The 24,940-nt window shown below is 45.0% G+C and overlaps 1 protein-coding gene across 2 annotated transcripts in view; it reads right to left on the reverse strand.

Annotated features, from left to right (window-relative positions):
* Positions 1-566: 566 nt before the first annotated feature.
* cspg4 (chondroitin sulfate proteoglycan 4) overlaps positions 567-24,940 on the reverse strand; it is a 53,542-nt gene continuing 29,168 nt past the window's right edge. For both annotated transcript variants that reach the window (XM_061222797.1, XM_061222796.1), the window contains 9 exons: positions 24,132-24,295; positions 19,121-22,657; positions 17,324-17,776; positions 13,886-14,062; positions 12,246-12,444; positions 11,133-11,264; positions 9,847-10,007; positions 5,934-6,117; positions 567-4,414 (listed from right to left, as the gene is read on the reverse strand). In XM_061222797.1, coding sequence (XP_061078781.1) covers positions 2,622-4,414; positions 5,934-6,117; positions 9,847-10,007; positions 11,133-11,264; positions 12,246-12,444; positions 13,886-14,062; positions 17,324-17,776; positions 19,121-22,651 — 6,630 coding nt within the window. In that variant the 5' untranslated portion in view covers positions 22,652-22,657; positions 24,132-24,295 and the 3' untranslated portion in view covers positions 567-2,621. The remainder of the gene's footprint in view (positions 4,415-5,933; positions 6,118-9,846; positions 10,008-11,132; positions 11,265-12,245; positions 12,445-13,885; positions 14,063-17,323; positions 17,777-19,120; positions 22,658-24,131; positions 24,296-24,940) is intronic.

Genomic DNA, 24,940 nt, shown 5'->3' on the forward strand with positions numbered 1-24,940 from the left:
CGCCAGCTGTGCATGCAGTGGGGCGGCCTGTAGTGTAGTGGTTAAGGCACGTCACTGGGACACGCAAGGTCGGTGGTTCGATCCCCGGTGTAGCCACAATTAGATCCGCACAGCCGTTGGGCCCTTGAGCAAGGCCCTTAACCCTGCATTGCTCGAGGGGAGGATTGTCTCCTGCTTAGTCTAATCAACTGTACGTCACTCTGGATAAGAGCGTCTGCCAAATGCCATTAATGTAAATGTAATGCAGTGTACTCCTTTGATGCAATGACTGCGCAGCTCAGAGGGTGGACCACACACTGAAAACAAGTGAAACAAGTGAAGACTAGCAGGACATGGGAGCAAGTCTACCCTCTCCAGAAGTGATGGTCAACACAACTGGACTGCGAGAACAATGAAAAATAAGTGTTAATAATTGGTTAGAAAATGGCCATCCCATAACCAAATAAAATGTATAAACAAATTCTGTCCCTTGTAAACATAAAATGTAAAAAGCTTCAGCATAAAATACTTGACTTTCAAAAAAGAGCAATGCAATAAAAGCAAAATGACAAAAACCACACTGCGCGTTTATTTGGTGTTTTTTTTTATTTTCAGAAAATTGGGCTTTCGTTACACAATTTGCTTCTTGAAGCATCAGGGCCGCCTATAACCTTTTAAAACATCCAATAACCAACAATCCCAGCAAAACCCATGGCTTACTTCAAAGGACAAAAAGCAATAACAAAAGCAGACCGAAATGCTGTATACCTGCAGCTGACAAACTGGCAGAAATGAGAAGCAGTTCCTGAAATCTGAGAACTTCAGCAAAGATTACAGCAAATATCATTGTGTGCTTCAATGGATCGAAGAGTTCTTTTTGAAAATCTTCACCAGTGTTACCAACTCAAGAGGCGTCAAACCTACGATATGCATAGGTAAAGAGATCAGAGAAGGGAAGAATTATAGCTCAAAATGGTACATAAAATACACAAGGATATGGCTTGTTCTTTTTTTAGTAACAGAAATGTGTAAAAATAATAAAATCTAAATAAATAAGCAAGTAGGAAGGACGGGTGCTTCGGCCATTAGCTTAATGAAAGGTATAACTCAGACATCTCCTGAGACATCTCCCAAACTGTCCAACAGTACGAGCGAGCTTCTCATGTTCAACACAAACAGATACATTTTATTTCATATCAGGTATCTTGATCAGACAGTATCCAAGGTGAGTAAATATGGCATTGCAAAAACTAGAGAAATGCATTTTTCACAAGAACAGACGTGTACAGCAACCAGCTGCGATGCAATTAGACCAGGATCTACTCAGGTTTAAAAAAACAGGATTACTTTTTCCTTTTGCATCTTCTTTCAGAAAACAGCAAACCGTTACAATACATGCTTATACATCACTGGGTCAGGTCTGTATGAATATTCCACTGGAATGAAAAAAATGTGCTTCGTTCCATAACCATATACAGTCTTCTGTATTAAAAATACTCAAGAGTTTCTGTAGAAGCAATAGCATGCTGAAACACATTCCTTTATCCTATTTATTATAGTTCCTCTTTACCAGAGCGGATTTTCAAGTTTTTCTATATTTGATTAACACAAGATATTTGGAGCTGGTGTAGGTTGTGGAACCGGACGCACAGCATGACATGAGAAAACAGAATTCTCTCAATCATTATCAAGACCTAAGTATAGACCTGTAAAAGGCAAAATTCACAAGTCTGAATGACATCACCTAGTCTGTCAGCCAATGGGATGGGTGCAACACAGATCTCTGGTGAGTCACTTCCTGTGTGCGGTTGCACAATAATGTATGCTGTTGTAGGGTTTTCAGTGCCGTCAGCCAGTCCAGTGAATCTAACGAGCATTTCATCAGCGGGGTGCAGAGTTAGATCTAATTAAACGAATTGGCAGACCCGCAAAGCAAACAAAGACTACATTTATAAAAATAAAGAAAGAATACTGAAAAACACAGTCTGTCTGTTCTTTCATTAAGTATAGTTCTGTTTCAAAAGGCACCATTTCTGTATACATATCCTTCCCTCTATTTTTAACATAAAAGTAAATGCTTGAAACACAAAAATGGTCTATTTATGTACTTCAGTCGGAATAATATTGGAAATAAATGAAAGCACATTTATTTTAGGCAATAGAATCTTTTTCATTTTGCACCATCCATTTTGTTTCTATGGCCTTTTTGCTTCCAAAGCAAACACTATTTACGGTCATGTCCTTGAACACCATTTGGGCTCTGTAAAAAAAGAAAGAAAAAAAATATCCCAAGGATCCAGCAAGGTTTCTTAGAAAAATAAATAGGCAACAACAAAAAAAAAAAAAGAAGAAAAAAACATTTCTCACTTAGATTATTCATTGGATTTCATCTCCACCCACAACTAATAGATGTTTTCAGTGTTTAATTACCTGAGGGTGGCTCCACAGCAGAAGGGATTGTGGTAACCACCAAGACAAAACACTCAAATCGAATGTGGCATGTTTGCTAAAATTCTCAAAGCTAAAATGGATGCTTGCACAGAGTCACTGAAAATGATAACACTGAAAGGAATGATTCAGAGAAGCTCCAATCGAATACTTGTTATCGTAAAGGTTCTGCATACCCCGTCTCGGGCCTGTCCTTAGACCCAGTACTGGTTCTTTTTCAGGGGCGGGTTGGTTGTCCGACAGTGCTGCAGCAGTTCCGGGTCGGGTTCTTTGGGCTCCATGCTGGACATGGGGATGCTGTTGGCGGGGTCCGTCTTGCGGAAGGTCTCCTGCTTCACCTCCCCGTTCTTGGGCTTGGCAGCGACGTTCTGGACGTCGTGCTTGCCCGTCTTGTTCCGCCGCACCAGGTAGTAGGCCAGGGCGACGGCCAGCAGGAGCAGGAGCAGGATCACCAGGATGGGGATGAGGATGGCCCACAGGTTGCTGGGCCGGGACACCACGGGCTTGTTTTCGGAAGTCCGGCCCGGGGCCGGGGTGGTGAGGGTGGCCGGCGTGGTTTCGGATGAGGGACGCTTGATGACCGTGGCCCCGTAGACGGCGGAGGGTTTGTAAGGGCCAGTCCTGAAGGCCAGGGTCCCCTCGGCCGGTGGGACCCCGTGGGCCCGGAGGAGGAAGTCGAAGTGGTCGTCCTGAACACTGTCCCCAGCCGGGAGGTCCTTGAGCACCTCCAGGCCGACTCTCCCCTCCTCCACGTCCCTCTGGGTGAAGGAGCTCACGGGCCGTCCGTCCTCCTTCCCGCCCACCCACACGAAGCAGGCGGAGCGTGGCTGGCGGGTGATCTTGAAGGCGGGCACTGCCGCCGTCTTATTGGCCAGCGCGGAGGCGTCCAGCAGGCCGGGCTCCACCCTGACGGTGGTGGCGCGGGGCAGGAGGGGCGGGGTCGGGGGCAGGGTCACCAGGGGGGCCGCGGTGATGTTGAGCAAGGCGGACGCGTTGGCGGCCCGGCTACGGGCCAGCAGGGCCACGCAGTCCCGCGGGGAGGTGGACCTGACGAAGCGCACGCTGACCCGGCCCTCCCGGATCTGCCGCTGGGTGAAGGCGGAGGTGGGCTGGCGGTCCACCATGACGGCGGCGAACTCGGGCGAGTTGGTGATCTTGTAGATGACCTCCTCCTCGCTGGGGCCGCCCGTGGACGCCTTCAGCATGGCCTCGGTCACCAGCGTCTCGTCGTCCCCCTGCCGCACCTGGATCTCCGGGGCCAGGGCGAGCCGCAGGGCGCGGGCCAGCACCCCAATGTGCAGGGCGTGGGACTCGGCGCGGCGGCCGCCGTCCGACACGTTGAACTCCAGGAAGCCGTTGTTCAGGCTCCCGTCGCTGAGAAAGGTCACCCGGCCGGCGTTGAGGTCCTCCTGGGTGAAGGTCTCCACGGGGGCGCCGGTCTCTGTGTGGACCAGCCGGCCGTTGGCAGGGGGGCGGGTGATGGTGAAGACAATCTGGGCGGGAGGGCTGCCCTGGTCCGCCACACTGAGGAGCTGGGGCGTGAGCAGGGCCGAGGAGCCTTGGAGGACCTCCAGAAGAAGGTCCACGCTTACCAGTGCGGGCCTCGTGGTGGGGGCTCCGCTCCCGCCCAAAACCTTGATGCGGAACGGCTCCTCGACGACCACGGCTGACGGCCCCGGGGTCTGGGGGCCCCGCCCGCTCGGGTTGAGCCACGCACGGAAGGAGAAGCTGTCAGACCGGGGCTCGGGGTCTCCCCGGTGGGCGTACCCCAGGTCCCCCTTGTCTACATCCTCTTGCAGGAAGTATGGCGTGTCTTTGGGCAACGCCACGTCACCCAGCATCAGCGTCCCGTGGGACGGGAAGTCGGTCACCTCGTACACCACGCCCTTGGAGCCCTGCCCCGACTCCGGCTCACTGGCCAGCAGGTTGGAGGCGTCCAGTTTGGAGCTGTCAATCACCTTCTTCTGGCCACTCAGAAGGTCAAGACCTGGGGTTAACACAGCGAACAAAAATACTTATGCTTATCCCCAGCTTCACTGGCCCTTTCAGAGATCAGGCTAAAAGTGGGTGGTGAAACAATATACAATCTGCTCTTGTCCATGCAAATTCAACATCTAATAAATAATAATAAAAACCTTTATTAACAAAGCGGTTACAGACATTCAAAAGCCCCAAAAAAGGCAATGCCAAGGGGAGAAAAAAAATCTCACTAATGGTGTACGCGTTTCCCTGAGTGCAATTTTTCATTTTGACATCATTTGAATTTGATTATCTTTCCAGCATGTATACGTTATAGAGCTGTGCTAGACTTTTTATCCCTCATCAGTTCTATTCAGCCCTGCAGAAAGCTAGAAAAAAGGTTGGATAAATTTATTAAGCTAACATTTATCAAAGACATTTATCAGCTCCAGGCTCCAGACTTCCAGTTTGCAGTGAGCTCCACTGCCAATCTGGCTGTCTCTGAATTTAAACAGAAAGCACCTCTGGGACCATGAAATAACCCCCAAAATTTACATTTTCTGCAGGGCTGATGCATTCTGCCATTTCTCAAATGAGAAGTTTGTGGAGAACTCAATCACGCACAATAATTACTCAAACCTGTTGGGTAGGAAATGCACTTTTGTTTACAGAGATTTCCAAATCTAAGATATACCCCTATCTCTTGAATACCCAAGAAAGCTATGAGAGCTCAAAGAGTGTTTTTGCAATTACAATATTTTGCAATAAGTCAATGACGGTAAACATTTTTTTTAAAGAACAGGCAATTGAATAACAGATTAAACAATTGATATTTCAGCAATTCATAATCTTTGTCTCACCACAGGCAAATAAATGTGGCCAGTTTTGGTGGACTTCATTAAATAAGCACTGGATATGCTGAAAAGCAAAGAGGAAACATGAAAGTAAACAAAAGACCGCAAGTCCATAGACTCAGGACCATGGGTAATTGAGTCCCTGGTACATCAGCTAAGTAGCATCGGCAGAGTGAGTGATAATCCCCCAAATTCTGGAATACAGAATTGATATAATTGAGAGGAAAAGATATGGGTGCAGAGGGGAGATTGTGTATGTGAGTCACCTGATTGCGGGTGCACTGATCTGAGGTGAAACTGTGAGCGAGAAAAATGTGGAAACATCTGGAAAAACTGAGACTGAGAGAGAGATAGGGAGAGAGAGGGAGAGAGAGAGACACAGAGAGAGAGAGAGAGAGTGAGAGAGAGAGAGAGGGAGAGAGAGAAGAATGTGCCCCTCCAGATGACTCCCATGATCCACTACTTTATTACACTACCATCTGAGTTTCATCTGGAGGAAAAATAAAATGTTTAAAATGTAAAAATAAATCGTTTAGCATTCAGGTCAGTAGAGTATGCTAAAAAAAACAAGGCTCTTTAGATCTAAACCTGTTTTTCTAGGGGAGGAAATATCATGTGGTGAATACATTTAGGCAACATTAAAAACAAAGAATGAAAAGCGAAGTGTGCATTTATTCTCAGTGGGTACGGTACCTGCGTTTCTCCAGAGCTTTGTGGAGGAGTTGCGGTCGGCGGCGTAGAAGGACACCGTGATGGGGAGGGTGAGCTCCAGGTCCTGGGCTGGGCTGGAGGACAGCAGGAGCTCCACGGAGTCCCGCACCTCCCAGAAAGGCTCCTCGGGCATCTGGTGCTCGTAGAAGATGGACCCTGAGTCCAGCTATGACAGAGTGTCAAGAGAGAAACACTTTAGGCTGTGATAAACTTTCACACTTGGAGAAATAGAAAAACATTGGGCTCAGGAATTGGCAATGAAAATCAGCAAAGGATTATGTGATAATGAATTAGCCGCTCTGGCTCACCCACACATTTTGTATTAATCTCTTGGAGGTTCTTGAAAATGTGACATTAACATTACATCATATTACATTATATTAATGGCATTTGGCAGACACTCTTATCCAGAGTGACATACAGTTGATTAGACTGTAGCAGGAGACAATCCTCCCCTGGAGCAACACAGGGGTAAGGGCCTTGCTCAAGGGCCCAACGGCTGTGCGGATCTTATTGTGGCTATACCGGGGATCGAACCACCGACCTTGCGGGTCCCAGTCATGTACCTTAACCACTACACTACAGGCCGTCCCGGTATGTCCATATATATACGTTTTTATATCCTTGAGCAGGCTAGATGAGCAGAGTGTTTGCAGTTGTCTAAAGGCTGTGCATCCCACTAAACCCAGGCTTTTCCACAGGGGGTCCCTGGGGGTCCATGAAGGTACTATAGGGGGTTCCCGGTCCGCGATTGCAATCTCAAGCCCTCCCCCCCGGATCTGTGACCGTGATCTGAACCCTTTTTCCCCATATGAGGGGGGTCTCCTGGATACTGTCCAGCCTGGGTGGTGGTCCCTGGATCACTAAAGCCCCTGCACTAATCTCACTAATGCCTGGGGCTCCATTTCAGACTGAAATGGACAGTTCATACTGTCCACAGCAATGCTCTGAGCTTTGAGAAGAGGGTAAAACACTGCTGTCAGGACCTGGATGAAGATGGTTATTGTTATGATTATAAGTACTGTTATGGTCAGAATGTCCTGCTGAACATCCATCTGCGTGTGGCCTTGGGTTAGATAAAATCTTTCTGATTCAAGCGGAACAACTGTGAAGCGAGTGATATTTCTGCACACAAATTTAGTTTAGGTGACGTTTATTGTGGAGGAAGCAGCAGGTCTGTTTATTTCAGCCAAGCTCTCCACTGGGCTGATTGGTCACCAGACGGATTAAAAATCGCGAGCCAAGTTGATGTAAGATGTCTTCCATAAGCCAAGAGCATGATGTCACATCATTACCATACAAACTGAAAAGTAAGCATTTCTGCTCAGAAATTAGTTGCTGTTGCTATTTCGGTTTGTTTGTTATTGTGCTATAGCTGATGCACGGCTTTTTATACATAAAAAAGGCAATAAACTCCCCAAAAGCCAATGGAATTTTCAATCCCGCAACTTCTGGGTGAAATATGTGACGACTCAGACAGTTTGGCTGGCAGGCCTGCTCATAAGTTCAGTGCACTGAAAATAAAACGGATTGAAATGTCCAAGGGAGCCCCCTGGTGCTGGTTGTGAGAATAAGAGCAGGAGGCTGGGATGGATGACTTGCTGGATTTTTGGTATGGTATGGTTTCACTTCCCTTTACTCAGACAAAAAAAATACTCATGACTCAGGTCACCTTAGGTACCTAGATGTTACAGCACAGAGAGGTCTGGTTGGTGGGTAGTGTCTAATGATCCTAAGCATCTGAAGATATACAGTGAGCTCCATAATGTTTGGGACAAATAAATATTTCTTTTCTGGATTTGGCGCTGCACTCCACGATTTTAAATTTGTAATCAAGCAATTCACATGTGGCTATGTGATTCTCCGATTTTACTAATGGGTATTTTTATACCTTTTGGTCTCACCGTGTAGAAATTATTGCACTGTTTTCAATCGCTTCCTTTGTGCAGGAATAATGGAGCTTTCTGTACCTAGTCATGATTCTAGGATTGCGATTGTCTTTGGAGTCTGATATTGACGTTTATTAAAATGAGGACCAGAGTTGAGGCTGAGGATAAGAATAAGAAATAAGCATCAAAATCTTAGGCTCACCAAAATAGCCTGTTTAGAACATCATTAAAAGAAAGAGCACTGGTGAGCTCAGTAATCGCAAAGGGACTGGCAGGCCAAGGAAGACCTTGACAGTTGATGTAGAATTCTAGACATAATGAAGCAAACCCCACAAACACCTGTCTGAAAGATCAGAAACACTCTTCAGGAGGCAGTTGTTGATGTGTCTGCAGAAGACTTCACAAACAGCACTACACAGGCTATCCTGCAAGATGCAATCCACTAGTTAGCTGCAAAAACAGGATGGCCAGGAAACAGCCTTCTAAGAAGTACCCAAGTGAGCCTGCAGAGTTCAGGAAAAAGGTATTGTGGACAAATGAGACCAATGTTCATCAAAGAGAGATGGTGTGGAGTCCAAGATCCAAAGTAACCCTCATTTCCTCTGTGAAACATCTACTGGCTTACTTGTATTCAGTACAAGAGTACAGAAATATCTTATCTGTTCAAACCAAAACCCATTGGAAAGTGCTTCATGCTACAGCAAGACAATGGTCCCAAACATGCTGCAAAAGCAACAGAGGAGTTTTTCAAAGCCAAAAACCGGACCAAGTCTAACCAAGTCATTCACCTGATCTAATTGCACAAGTGAAAGAAGAGAAAACAAGCAGGAGCTGAAGATAGCTACTGATAGCTACAGCCTGGAACAGAATCAGCAGAGAAGCTACTCAGCACCTGGTGACACCTATGGGTCACACTTCAAGAATTCAAGCAGTCTTTGTATGCAAAGACTATGTGACAAAGTAAACATGACTACCTTCATTTACAAAGCATTAATTTGTCCCAAGCATTATGGTGTCCTGAATGGGGAAATGGGGGGTGGGTGGGGGGTGTGGAGTACAAAGTGCTTTAATTTCTAGTGTATATAAATAATAAAAACCGAGAAAAGCTTTTTAATTAAAAGCTGAGAATACGCATTTTAACCACATGTGGATTGTTTGATTACAAATCTCAAATTGTGAAGTACAGGAATTTAATGCGAGCCGATATAGGTGACATCATAGGAGGGAAGTGACACGGTTGAGTCTGGGGAGGTTGTGGATCAGGCAATCAGAAGTCCTGAGTCTGGGGAGGTTGTGGATCAGGCAATCGGAAGTCCTGAGTCTGGGGAGGTTGTGGATCAGGCAATCGGAAATCTTTGGGTGGAGCTGCAACGTAGGCATGGAGACCAAAGAGGAGGGAGCTGCAGCATGTCCAGACGGAAAATGAGGAGTGAGGCGGAGAAAGCGCACTGGCTGGTCGTTCTCATGCTCATTAATCAGACAAAACAGGGAGTCCCAGCACGCATCGGCTCATCTCTGAGGTGGGATGAGGGTGGGATGGTAGTTGTGTCCACTGCCAGTCCCATAATCTATATCAGTCTGGGACAGAGTACACTGTGAGGCCCCTTAGACATTGCAGGGCTTTTCTTTGCACTATATTACAGTTGTCGAATTTAAACTTTTGAATGTGGGTCACAACGGAGGCTAATTTCATCATTTCCAAGCTGCGGAGCTCCAAACACATGGACAATTACGAGAGATCAAGAGAAGAGGTGCAGTCTCTGTTACACGTCTGTACCCTCTGCCGGAAAAACGGTAAACCCTTCTCAAAAAAGCTATTAATTAGTCTGTGGCTTTAATAGGAAAGTCAAACTGTATTCATTTGAGAGGCCAACCTCGTCCAAAACCAGTTGTCGTTTCTTCTAGAGGATTATAATCACCTCCCCCCGCTCCAAATTCACTCAATTACATTTACATTCTAGCTCTTAGTATTCTGCGCACTATCCTAATATAGCTTTACGGCTCACCTCCGCCTGGGAGAATGTGGAGATTTCCTGAAACTGGTTTTTCTGATTGGCTGAGATAAGCCTGCCGAGGCGAGGGGCCTTCAGGATCGAGTACGTTATCTCATCTCCGTCCTCATTGGTCGTTGCTTTCAGGATCTCACTTGTGATTGGCTGCCGTGTGCCTTGAAAAAAACATAGATACAGTATTTATATGCTGAAAACAAACAAACAAATGTGTACACACACACACACACACACATCAACGGAATGCTAGGCTGAAAAACATTTTCTCACTGCTCCAAGTGAGACAAAAATTACAATTCATCTGATATTCACGATGTGTAGATGTGATGCATAGGTATGATATGTAGTATATGACATGTGGATGTCACATGAAGATGTGATTGACAGTTAGAGCAGGTATTCCGACCTTTGTTTCCCTCACTACTGTTTCGGCATTTGGAGTCTTATTAATTCACTTCCGACCCCTCATATGTATTCAAACAGATAACACTCGGCACATCATTAATGCTGTACGTATACAAGCTACCCAGAACCGTCACCCATCCCCTGCATGCGTTAGTGCGGCGTTAACAGATGACACTTCATATCTCGCTGGAGCTTAAAATCTTTTTGAAATACATGACATGTGCTGATAAGTATATGGTAATTAACCTCGGGAGAGGGATTAGTCAGTTCTCACCAGCTAATTTGGCTTTACAAGCTTTAACTATAAATCATTTTTATTTCCAAACAAACGCATTTGCTAGGTTTCATTTTCCCACGAGGCTGTGTAATATGCGCCCACTGGAAGACACATGCGGAACACACTTCCTTCACCTGCATCACCGAACAGTGTAGCACTATGACACCAAGCGTAATTTATTCAGCTAATTAATTCAATAAATTATAAGTTGAGTGATTAATTACACAGATGCTGTTATGCAGGGTGACTTTACACAGTTACCATGACGAGCTGCATCAAAACGCATGTTGCAGGAGTGCTAAAAAAAAACAAAAGCTGAAAAATAAGCAGCTTGCTGGAACACAGCTGAATTAAAAGCTTATGATAGGATATAATTGTTAGCATTAACATAGTCAGTGCCCAACAAAAGCACACCCTCTTCTTACCAACATGGACCTAGTACCTAAAACATGGATCTAGAAGAGCATTTAGTCTATGCCAATGTTCACAAATGGAATTGAATTCAGAGCATTGTTCTGCTATAGAGCCTGTTTTAATGCTTCATTTTCTTTACCATAAGGGTGATCTTAGTGAGCATGCGTTCAGATGAGATGACACACACCTGGGAACACTATAAGCTCCTCCTGCTTATCCATGGAGATGGTGAGCGGTCTGGCTGTGACCAGGAAATGATACAGAGGGGACGTGTGCTCTCCGTCTGTCACTGTGAAGGCGAACCCCCCTGACGGGCCACCTGAGAGAGGAGAGACAGAGTGGGGTGTCACAACTCCACATTGAGACCGCACACCGCTCACTATGAAACTCCACACATACACCACATGCAAGTATGCTGGAACGCCCGCACGCACGCACCCACACATGTTCTCTCTAATACCCTCTCTAAGAAGCGCACACATATACACACACACACACACGCACATGTACACCACATGCAAGCATGCTCGAACGCCCACACGCACACATACTCTCTCTAATACCCTCTCTAAGAAGCACACACATATACACACACACACATATACACACACACACATACGCACATACACCACATGCACGCACACACACATACTCTCTCTAATACCCTCTCTAAGAAGCGCACATATACGCACACACACATGTGCACATACATCACATGCAAGCATGCTTGTTCGCACACATGCACACACACATACACACACTCCTTCTCTAATACTCCCTCTAAGAAGTGCACACATACACACACACTCGCACACACATACACCACACACAAGCATGCTTGAACACATGCACACACACATACACACACGCTCTCACTAATACTCTCTCTAAGAAGCGCACACATACACATACACTTGCACGCATACACACATACTGAGACCCAAAGACACACTCGCAGATGCACAGGAAACACACAGAGACAGAGAATGAGACATGCATTCATGCTTACATTACACAATTATATGTTACATTAATATAATACTCCTACAGCACAACCAGTGTTTCTTGGACAGTGTTAATGATGGAATAACATACCCTGGGGGAATTTGTTTTCTAATAACATGTATTCCCATTTCTTTCAAAATAATTTAAAAATAAAAGTGGATTTATAGAGTTGTGAATGTTGTTCTACTTTCAAACAGGCCGTATCAGTCCCTGCTTCGGCTGAAACTAGATTCAGAGAGCTCTTGTACGTGGTACACAATGTTCAGCACAAAGGTAATGCTTTCTAAAGGCTCACCTTTGTGTATAAATACCACCTCCCCGCTGTTAATCTGTGCCTGGGTGAAGTTTTCAATGCTGTCTCCGGGTGACACTCTGAGCGCCACAATCCCATTGGATATCTCGTCGATGGAATAAACCAACTCCTCGGGAGGGGTGTCCATATCATCAGTATATAGCAAGTTGGCTGTGATTTCAGCATCTTCTCCTGAGAGGAGCTGGTAGCCATAACAAAGCAAGACAAAATAAAACATTTTTAAAACGATATACTGGATTAACAGTAAGCAAATGAGCAAAGCAGAAAGGCTGCTGTTTCTTTCCAGCAGAGTGTCTCTCCGGCAGACTGGCTTGCCCCGGTATCTTAGGACGAGACAGGCTGCAGCAGTCTCCCAGGACACGCGTTTAATGGGCTGGCTGCTGCTAATGGCCTCGTCGCTGTGAAAGGTATTAATTGAAAGAAATGGAGCAGATCTCCTGAAAGTTGTTCTTAAATAGCTGAAATCAGCAGGGATGGAGTCCGGGCATTGTGGTTGAGAGAGCGCACCACAGAGATTTGCTCAGCTTTTCCCCCCCGCTGTCAAAATTCGGGAGAAATTTACTTAACTGCATCATGATCCGTATAAGAAGGAGGGGATGAGTAAATAGAGGTATTATGGTTTTCAGGGCGATAAAGCAGAGCAGAAGTCATTCTTGTTGGCTCAATAGGCTGAAAAGCAGTATTACCTGTTACCGGTAACCTTACTTTATAGTAACTGTTAACTCGCCTCATTATTCATCATCACTGTACACTTGTGCTAAACACAGTTTTACATAGCACTGCACAAGTAAGAAACACGAACGACAAGTCTACTACCCTCTAGTGGCAATTTATATATCAATAGTGTAGTACCTCCCAGATATATCACTAGATGGCAACAGAGGATTAGTGTTCTGCAGTACATTTAAAGGCAAAAGATGTTTCTATTGCTGTACTTTATGCATTCATTTCATGGCCTCTCTGTTGTGAGGTATGGATAAAAATCATAAGCTCCATATTTGGTGCGTTTGATGATGCCACATGCATTTTGAAAAACTTATGAGCGATGCCACAACAACCACCCGAACCAACAAGGGAGTCACATGCACATGCAAGGGGCGCCTGTAGGGGGAGCCAAAGCTCAAGACAGAATACACCTTCTTGAGAAAGTAAATGACCAGGGCGGTAACAGGAGCCAGCTGCACCACAATCTGCCCGGATCTACGGCGATCAGCGTATGTGTCACTGTAACGTTACTCACACCGTCTGCCCATCTGCTCTTAAGCGCTGACACTTCCCTTAATTAACTCAGCGCAGAAAGAGGAGAAAGGCCTGTGTAAACTGAGGCCAAAAACACAAGAAGTGTCATTATAGCTTGCGGGAAAGAGAAAGGGCTTAGGAATGGACGCCTCTTGATTTGTAGCTATGAACACTGAAAGCTGGCCCTGGATGGGGCTTCGCAAAATATAAGTTACCAAGGAGACGTGGAACCACAGACGGAGCTGAAAAAAAAAAATTGAATCATACGCTTGGTTTCCAGTTCTAAGCTGTGATTATGGCAGGCCCGATTCAGCCAGTTTCGTAGCTCTACAGGGAGCTTTGAGTCCCACCAGGCTTTGTGTAACACAGCCGAATTTCCTTACCTCCAGGCCGGTGTTTTGGACCAGTTTCGGTGGCTCGTCGTTGACCGGCAGGATGGTGATGACAACGGTGAAGTAAGAGCTGCTTCTCTCGATCTCAAAGGCGGAAGCAGAGAGGGTGAAGTTGTCCTCCATAGTCTCTGAACTGTCATGCAGGTAGTAGATGAGTCCTTGTTTCACCTGGAGGACACAAACAGTAATGTAACCCCTACTACACAATACCACTTGTAATGTCTAACAAATTATGGGATGTACAGTTCTCTCAGTCTGGGTTCACTGGCTTCAAATTGAATGTTGTCACCTTCTGAGACGGTTGCGTTTGTTAGATTATGAAGTTAACCCTTGTGTTTGGTTTGGATCAACCTGACCCATTTAGTAGAACCCCAAGCAGTCAAATAGTACAAGAGCAACATAACATTTGAGAGATTTCATAAGCAGTGAATAAACCAAGAAACGTGGTTCTTGTTTTGTGTTAAACTTTGTTTGAATGTAGTACGATAGAGATGAAAATTAATTGAGAATTCAATTCAAGACAATAAATATCAATAATCTGATGCATGAAAACCTTGTTTAATTTGAGCTTTTATACAGATAAACGATTTATGCCTTCATTATAGTGCATATTTTATATAAATCACATCTTCATCACAAATTAATGGCACTTTAAGTTTTAAATGTGATCTAGCAGGAGCAAATGGGAACCATTAACCACATACTATATTGTTTATATTGTTTGGAATTGAGATAAATATATAGAGAATATTGTTGTACACATTTTATTTCAGAATTTCTTTAAAATACAAATAATGACTTGGGTACATCTGACCTAACAGTTTCACAAATGCTAATAAGTAAAAAAAACAATAAATTAAACATAACATTCAATTATATGCAAAGTAAACAGTTACACTTGCTGACATGATTTGAAAGTTTTGTGAAAGTATGTAATAAAATGTAATATATGTTTGTTTGTTTGCTTTTGATTTACACTGGCAAAGTCCTTTTGACAGACATTGAGAAGACACTGACAAAAACTGACACAGCTCCCTGAACCTAGTGTGCTGTGTGCAAGATAAATAAAAACATGCGCGAGCTTTCTCCAGGTGACATTAACAACGTGTGCAGAGCCAGGTCGAAGCCATCAATCTTCACGGACCAACATCTAGTCCCATGTTAAGTCAGTCCACCTGGGTCTGTTCCCGTGTGGCATGCTCATCGCAGGCCACAGAATATAAAGCACACTCGGGGCTCTGGGTTGTAATGGTGTTGTTTAGCGATGCGTGGACGAGGGGACCGCCACGCGTGAAGAACGGTATGTTCCATACGATCAGGCATCTTGAAATTCCAAGTTAACATTCTGCCGCAACACATCGGTATTTAATCCAGCAACGCTTATACCCCGGTTCCCAGCTCTGATTTATTTCGCAGTGTGGTGCTCCTCTAATCAGCACTTCTATTCTGATTAAAGTGCATTGACTGATAATGAAAACCGAGCCCATTTATAAAATTTCACAAAAAATATATATTGTGAACAGCGGTGGCCGATCCCCCCCCCCCCCCCGGCATAGACTCTTAATAGAGAATTTGGAATTAGCATTCAGTCCTTTTATGTGAAGTTTACTCGGGCTGTAATGCAGAATGCAATTTATTGTGATTGCACATTTTTAATCAGGGCTACATTCTAAATGCATGACAACAATCACGGCAGTTTAAATAAGGATCTGCCACACGCAGCTGACTCCTGTCTGTCTGTGTGCTAAGGATTCTGGGAGAGATCTGTTTTTAATTTGAACAGTTGGGCTTTTCCCCACTGCGACTTCAATGGTCTCAGGGGAAGCACACAACTGCAGGTTTAGAGATTCATTCTCCACAGACCGTATCCTGTAATCCATTAGAATTCTAGTCATTCAATGCGAGGTGCACAAACCTAAAAACTACCACATTAGACATAAATAAAGTAAAAATGGAAACAAGTGCCCATTGGTGGTCAGTAAGGCACCTTACAAGCCTGACCAATTCCTGACTGTGGTGCGTAATTGGCCCTAGTGCCACTCTAGTAGGGAGTGTGCAGGTTGACAGGCTATCCCTGCCTCCTCAGTCAAAGGTGACTCCTCCTTGGATTGGGTACCTGAGATTTGCCAGCCCGATCCAATGGTGCTTTGACTGCACAGCCTACCTGGTGGAATGCATCGGAATGAAACCGGCAGCAATTTACAGCACGTTTCAGCGCGCTAGCGTGCATCCTCTGGAAATGATGGAAAAGACTGCAGGGGTAGGTTGGCACACCGTACGTTTATGATAGGGCATTTTGAATTTCGGAGGAAAAGAAAATACAAGTGAAAAAGTTGTTAAAAACAAGTTTCTAACAGTTATTAGTTGATACGTCAGTTCGCTGCACCTTTCTTTTACAGCTTGCCGCGCGCCACAGGCAGATATGGTTGTAACACAAATTGACAATACATAAAGAAGCACTGAAAAGACACTGAGAGACCAACTTCAACCACATATTTAAGGACATGAAATGTTCAGAGTTGGAGGTGACTTCAGTTAAGTTGCATTTTCACCATCACCAGCTTAAGTTCAATGGTAGTTAATTAATCCTTGCGATAGACAGAGGAAAATACAGCAGCATCTGTAACACACTGGAGTTTATGAGTAAAAGATATGAGCTGGCAGGAGAGTGCACGCTACTCATTATTATAGAAATATATGGGGCCAATGTGTTTTGGCTTCGGGGGAGTATAGCATGAGCCTCATATTTTCCACAGAATTTATGAAGAGGCCAAAAACTATTAAAAACAGCTAACTGCACACAAGTCTTTAAAGCGGGTGACTAACAAGCCCTGCTGCGTCACGTGATATGGTATGTTCCGACCTCCTGATGAGGTTCCACAGGAAAACCACACGTTTTCTTTTCAGCGTAGTGCTGAGCTCCGTGTGGTGCCTTGTTGCGAAGAGACGTGGTTACCATAACAGTTCATCCCAGAATCCATACTGAATCACCCAAAACGTACTCATGGCAAGCGACAAAGCAAGGATCTGCACTGGCTAAAGGGAAGATGTTCACACAGCATTCAATACTGACCAAAAGTTCATGTTATGGAGCCAGAATAGCTTCAGTGGAAGTTTTGCTACAGTAATTACATGCACTACAGGCAGTGTAAGCTGGAGTAAGAGGGTAGTGAAAATTTTGCACCTATACTTTTAAACCGAACACTTGTAATGTTATTAATTCTTTGCTGCTTGACCTACAGAGGATTCACCGTTCAGTATCTTCAATATAATTTCATTACGGCTTGCCCCAACAAACAAATCAATATTATACAGATGCTGCCGCTCTGAAGACATCACACTGCTTCATGTATGACTGAGCGGGAAGCTGTGTGCTGTTTAATATAAAATGTGTGTCCACGGGCACGGCAGAAGAATGGCAGCTCTCACCTCATCCCAAGTGAAGAAGCTCAGGTCATCATCATCTCCGTCCAGGTAGCGAATGCTCCCATGCTGGGGTGCGGTCTCCACGACAAAGTCGATGTTGGCGGAGCTGTAGAAGGGGTGGGAGATGTTGAGGACGTCCGGGGACAGGGCTACACCACCACCCTCCCGGAGGGTGAAGTTGAGGGCCCGCACAGGGATCATTCCGGGGACGATGCGCACGGACACCTGCAGGTCCTCCACTGTGGTGAAGCCATTGCTGACGTCCACGGTGAAGACGTCCGAGCCCGGGACAGCAGCGGACACGTAGAGCACGCGCCCCTGGTTGATGTCCTCCTGGGAGAACGAGCGCACGTAGTCTGGGGCGGAGCCGTTGTCGGCCATGACGATGTGGCCCAGGTGGGGCAGCTCTTTGATGGTGTACACCATCTCAGATGGGAAGATGTCCGTCTGCTCCACCTGACCAGAATGACAACATCTCTCAGATTTAGAGCGCCCTGGTTTTTAGCTTGCACCATAAACTGATGCTTATTCAGCTTGCTAATTACCAAGCATTAACTAATTACTTTGGATGCATTCGTTGATAATACATCATACATGTAAATTGATGTTTATTTCACTACCAACTATCATTAGCTAGTAAACATTCTAGGAGCCCAACAACTGTTATAAACATCATGTTAAATGTGATAAGAAAAACCCATGTGCACCATTTCACATATGAACACCACTTTATAAAGGATACTTGCTGTGTCCAAAATCATGATTTAATTTATGTTAATTCAATTTCTAAATTTTGTGATATGTTGTGAAATGTATTTTCGGTCACAAGTTCACAGCTGCATAAGCTATTCAGTGCAATGAAAACTGGCTTTGGAATTCAACTCCTGAAACTGACAGGAGATTTGATGTTTACCATTTTTTACCATATGTCAATAGAATATCAGGCTAACAGAAATCTAATTTAGGAGAAAACTAGATTCAGACTTGTTTTTTTCTTTTTAGAAAAAATACATCAAACAATGCATTCTTAGATGCAGATAGATTTATGACCGTACCAAACGTAAAAGTTGAAACAGCTATCATATGGTTTTGGTCACAAGGCATTTTAATGGGAGATTTTTATACAATAAAACTGACACTGAAAACACTGTCAGGTGATGCAATTCCCTTTTATCCATGCATATTTTTGAATCACTCAAAGTGCATTCCATGTTTCAACAGTATTACTTTGACCTCTGCACTGTGACTGAATGACAAAGTGCTCAATGCTCGTATTTTGAAATTGGATAATTAGTGTGCTTGAATACTCTCCCCCTACAGTTGAGTTCCAGATGAGTGGGTTGGCAGTAATTAATGACACCATTAAAACATGGATAAGAAGAGACTGTTTCAAATGAAGTACACTCATTTGTTACACAGAATGAAGGGAATAATAACAAATGATTGTTACTTGTGTGTGAAGGGTTTTACTTTCCCTCCCACACTTTGGCTTGAATACTGTTAATTAAATACCTGTTAATAAAAATATGGGGAATTTAACTGAGAAGCAATTGTACATCCAATTATTAATGTATATGGTTTAGCATATACAGTGTTTAACAAGGAGGTTACTCATCAATAAAAACTTTTGAGATATTCAAATGTTGCAATAAATCAGTGGAGAAGCTATGAACTATTTTCAGCTGATAAATGAAAACTGTCAACTATACTGCGGTATTGATATATTTGACCATATAATATAATACTGCGGTAAATTAAGATTCCAACACACACAAAAACAGTGGAAGAGATTAGACTTACTCTGAGATGATCCTGGTCTATTTGCGTGTGCTCCCCTTCATAAGAGATGATGACATCATTGGCGATAACATCCGGTTCTGACAGGTATCCTTGTTTGAATATCTTGATCCTGAAGTTGCCCACCTGGGACAGACCCTTGGCCTGCACTGTGAAAGCGAAGGAGTCTTTGGATTTCAGGCTCCTGACGTGGTGTTGATAGGACACAACGCCTTTTCTCAAGTCTTCCTGGGTGAAGGAAGATGCCTCTATTCCACTGACGATGATCGCCCCATCCATGGGGGTTGAAGTCACCTCATACTTGATCTCACTGGGGTTCCTAATGTCGGCGTTGGACTCGGCGCTCAGCAGGCTGGTGTTGAGGGTCTTTGTGCTGCCACTGTCGATGATGACTATGGTGTTGTTCACAATGCGGAGATAGGGGTCGCTGGCTTGGATCTCCAGCAGCGCCGTGGTTTTATGAAGGCCATCGGAGACCTGCAGCTGGAACTTCTCACGGTCCGCCCCATGGTGCACGAAGAGGACCCTCTTTTCCCTCAGGTCAGCCTGGGTGAAACGAAAGAGAGGTTGGGCATCCAGGGCAGAGACGATGTTCCCCGACAGTATTCCCGCACGCATGTAGACCAGCTGACTTTCGTTGAAGCCAGAGTCCTCATCCCTGAACTGAATGTCATCAGTCGTCAACAGACGCTGTCCGTTCCGCGCCACATTGAAGATCTTGTCCACAACCCGTACGGGAACGTGGTCATTGCTGGACTGCACAGATATCCGGAAGACACCAGTGATGGCGCCCTGCTCTCGGCCAGGAATGAAGGTAAGGAAGGTGAACTCATCCTCAGAGTTCTCAGATCCATCATGCTGGTAGATGAGCCTGTCCAGCAGCAGGTCCTCATTGCTGAAGACTTTGATGGCCCCATCAAAACGAGGCTCTCCTGGTGGGGACTCCCTAATGAGACGACCATGGAGTGGGTCCTTGATCACCCTGTACACAAAATTGGTTGTGTTCCTAGTCTGCATCCACAGATAATCCTTGTTCAGGGTGTTCTCTCCACCTTCCAGAACCACAAACCTTTCATTAGTCAGAGATGGGACGTCTGGGTCAGCCAGGATCTTTATCGGGTATGTGTAAACAGGTGACAGTTTGTTATCTGCAGATACTCTGAACTGGAACTCATCCTCCATGTCAGTAGTTCTACGGACTCTCACATGATAGCTGAGGGAAGAGTCCATGAGGTCCTGCTGTGTGAAGCTGTCTCCCTCTGCCAGCTCTCTACCGAGCAGCTGCAAAGTGCCCAGATTTGGAGGCTTAACAAGGGTGTACATCATTGATTCTGGAGCCACGTTTCTGCCTTTCATTACAGCTTCAAGTTCTTGTTTTATCACCTTCTGGTCCCCCTTCCTGATCTCCAGAGGGACCATTGCAGCCATTTTGATATCAGAGGGCGTGACCTTAATGATAAAGGTATTGTCTGGCAGTGTCTGCTGTCCCAGGTGCACATCAAAGTGAATAAGCTCAACTGCTGCATCATCACGGCTACTTGAGTCCATGCTGACATACCTAAGTGCATTCTGCTCCAGGTCAGACTGTCGGAAAGTTGTGACTCGCTTCACCAGGCCATTGCTCACTAGCATCTGCAGCTCCCCGAACTGTAGAGGTTGCGTCAGATTGTACACAATATCCCCATTCCTGGGAATGGCAGACACTGCTAGGTTCTGGATGCCAATGAATGCATAGCTTCCCTGTGCCAGGAGGAACCCAGTGTTTGTGACCAGGTCCAACTGTGGGGGAGTGGCAAGGAGGTTGAAAGTTGTTGCCTGGCTGACCGACTGTCCATCCGACACCTGAAGGACCAGTCTTGCAGTCGCCCCACCTCTGTGGACGTAATAAATGTTCCCGTCTTTCAGCTGTTGACAGGTGAACTCCTCTACGCTCTTTCCTGGTCGCTGGGTGTTCTCCAAGTAGCCTTCTTCGGCACTGGGCTTGGAGATGATAGTGATTTTCAGTTCATCACAGCGTGTGTCAGAGTCCACAATCTTGATCAGCCCAGGGCCCAAACGAGTGCGCCCATACTCTACGATTGAGATATGAGCCCCACTGACCTGAGGCACATCGTTAACGGGTATGATCTCAACTGGGACAACATACAGGTGGGGGTTTTTCAGGCAGTCCGGGAGGTTGTTCTGACCAAGCGCGATGACCTCCAGCTGAATCTGGTCCCCATTCTTCTCATTTCCATCGTGGATGTACTTGATCTTTTGGTTAACTATATCCAGGAGGGTAAACTTTTTTGTCTTCTTATTATTTGTATTCATGTCGACCACGCCGTACCAAGGATCATTCTGAAGGGTGAAGATGATCTGGGAGTGCCTGAGTCCCACCTTATTCAAGTCCAGAGTGGGGTTGAGGTGGCGTAGCTCCAAAAAGGTTTCTCCAGCTTCAGGAACGTGTAAGGTTGTGACGTTGATGAGCTTGGTGATGTTGCGGAATATTTCTGGTGTGTCGTCCGTTGGGTGGCAGTGCTGCTCATTGGTGCTGACATCAACATACGGGACATTCACCAGGGGGGTGGGGGTTGTTATTAAGTCATTCGTCTCATAGTAGCTTGAGTAGTCATAATCCTCTCCCTCACATTTCACGTGAACATCTTTGGTCACCAAGGCATTCTGCAAGTTCCATTCGTGGTTGTTCACCTTCATCTCTCCCAAACAGCCAATGAAGGACTCTGAGCTGATTTCCTCCTCTAAGCGGGTCAATAACCCACTTTCCTGCAATTCCTCCTTCAACTTTGCCTCCAGACCTCCAAAGTACAAGTTGCCTTTGAGGTCCAAGCTGTCTAAACCACTCAGAGGGACTGAGAACCTCTGGCTGTCCACGATCAAATCAAAGCTGTTCTCCACAATCTCAACCCTTATCCTGTGCCACTGATCATCATCCAACTGTACCAAGGGGTTGTCAAGAACGATCGGTCCACTGCCAAGGTTCACCACCCCTTTCAGATATCCTGCTGCTACACATATAGCTATAAAGTCTGTTTGGTGGCCAGCATGGAAAACCAAAAGAGCTTCTTCAATGGTGGTCTTCATGAGGAGCTCCAGAGTCCGTGGCTTGGCCGCACTCCAGGATGGAAAGGAGACAAAGGAGTCCGGGCTGATGAAGCTGATTGCCTCCCCGTCTCCAGCCTCAAACTCAGCACTGCATCCCTCCTTGATGTCCTGGCATGACTTATGACTTGATTCCAGTATGTCAAAGTGGTGCGACTCAAACCTGACATTGCTGATGCATCCCCTCAGAGGTGGGATAGAACTGTCCAGGTAGGGGGCCTCCTGGTTACCTGAGCCCCCCAGGTGGAATCCGAGGTCGATGTTGAAGACATCCTGGGAGTTGGGGATGGGTAAGAAGGTGCTGTAAAGCTCATCAACCACCATGGTAAGCCTAGACTCCTCCAGGGACACTGCCACATTATGCTCCACAAGGTTGTTCAGCTGAAGACCGAGGGAGGATTCCAGTTTCACCTGGCCAGATCCCATGTCCATTCGCACCTGCAGTTCAGTAAGAGAAAGGAGAGGATTTTTGCTACCTCATCAAATGGCATTCATTCACTCATATCCAGGGCAAAAAGAAACAATTTAGAAAATAAAAAAGAAGCTATTTATAATAACCCCCATTTTATTTTTTTCCTTTATTTATTGTACACCAGAAGCAATACAGAAGACACCTCTTGCGATAGTAAGACTATGTGGTAGGGTACAGGTAGAGCTTCACTTAGCATCTTTCATGTAATTCATGAGCAGAATGTGCTTTACAGTAAGAGAGGAGTGGAGGTGTGGTTAATAAATGCAACATCGTCGGTGCATAGCACCAACCTGGGTGATGCATGGTAGCCACCTTGTGCCGAGTAACTTTCCACATATCACATTTCTTCACAATGCAGTGTTTGTGACATTGAGAGATGGAAAAAGTCATGGATACTCTCATAATGACAAACCCAGCTCAGCTTTTGAAAAAAAAAGAGGAAAAAGTGGTTTGTTTATCACACCCAAGTTAGCAAATGTTTATGACAGCACATCTGATGATAATTCTGCCCCTCACATAATCTGTTAACCCATTTATTTGTGGGATTAAAATACCAGGCATCTCATTCTGAAATGACAGGCAGTGAGCATAACAAAGTGATGCAATTTATTTCTGTTTTCTAAACATCTTAGTACAGTCCCTGAAGTGATTTCTTTAATGTCTTGCATTACATAATCTGTTTATTTTGACGTTTCTTTCATCTGCGATCTAACAGTTTACTGCTTTATTAAATACATATGATCATGAGCATTTAGCTTGGAGGTGATTGTCAGTCGGAAACACAATTAAGCTGCTAAAATTAGTATTTTTTTTATTTCAGCCTTTTCACTTCTTGCCCAATTGTGAGTGATGTTGTGAATATGAATATTTTCCTTTGGTTAAGACTGAAGTTCATGTGCAAACTTGTAAAGGACCTGCAATAAAAGCCATTCCTACCCCAAACTGTTCATGTTAGCCTATACTAAGCTGTACCATTGTCCTCTTCACCTGTACCGCTCTCAGTGACCACATTAATGTGCACACCAAATTCCAAACAATGGTCTTTATTAGGCTCACAATCAATTCCATTTATGCCTTGCACATTATATCCGGAAAGGAATAAACCGAATTGTATTCCTATATAGGCTAGTTCCTATATACAGTTAGCTGAATATTATATCCATTGACCTGGGGAACAACTTCTTCCGGGTGATTCTTCCTACATTAGTCTGCAGAAAGCCAAGATCAAGAGAGAGACAAACGGATTTTACGTTATATTCTATTCTTTTCTGAGCACACATTGTCCTATGCTATAACCATTTACCCCAGGGTTACCCCAGAGGCTATTTTCTCTGCTGTAACTATTCTCTCCCTCACCTGGAGCCACCATTCCTCACCTGTAGCTACATAGTAGTAATGGAGCCATAAACCACACCTGTAGCTCTGTAACCATTCCCTTACCTGTAGCCGACCATTATGAAGCTCCAGGGCCAGGTAATCATGAACACCACCCGCCAGAAGGAGGAGGCCACTGCGTCGGCTGGTCTTGAACTGCAGCGAAAGCTGGAACGTGGAGACATCTTGAATGGCTTGTATCGTGCAGAAACTGTCCCCAAAGTAGGACACTACCAAAACACAAACACACAAAAGCGCAACAAGGATGTTAAACCCACAAGTAGATCTGAAAATCACAGGCAAATCATAGTAAAACTGTGTGTGTGTGTGTGATTGCTTCAGGCATGGGTCTGGGTCTGTGATGGCTGTACGGAAGAAGAGGCCAGATCAAATTTTCCAGGAAGTTTTAAGGCAAAGCTGGTTAAAAAAACAACAATCTCGATCAGGGTAAAGAACCATTGATGGAAACCAGGAAAGTTATTTTAATTGAATTGGAAGTTTACATGATGAAAAGCATGTGCATGAAATTGTCAATTGTCAAGCATGTTGGGCAGCTTTTGCAGCAGTATTTACATGACATTCCATTTATCCAAGGCGACGTACAAAACAGTGCATATCAAGGTCATACAGACACGCCAGATAAGGTACAAATCCTATCAAGGCCATGAAAATATGTCCAGTACATAAGGTAGATAGGCCAAGTCTGTAACTACCATACCAAGACCACTATAACCTGAGGAACTACAGCACCGAGACAAATACAAATTCAAAAGTCATAGATGGTATAAAATACAAGGGGGTAAAGATAGACAAGGGGAAAAAAGTGACAATAGGTTAGGGCAGTCCTGCAGAGGAGTTAAGGTAGTGTCAAGAGA

This window comes from Conger conger, chromosome 15, assembly GCF_963514075.1.
Source record: "Conger conger chromosome 15, fConCon1.1, whole genome shotgun sequence".
In the NCBI taxonomy this organism is placed as follows: Eukaryota; Metazoa; Chordata; class Actinopteri; order Anguilliformes; family Congridae; genus Conger; species Conger conger.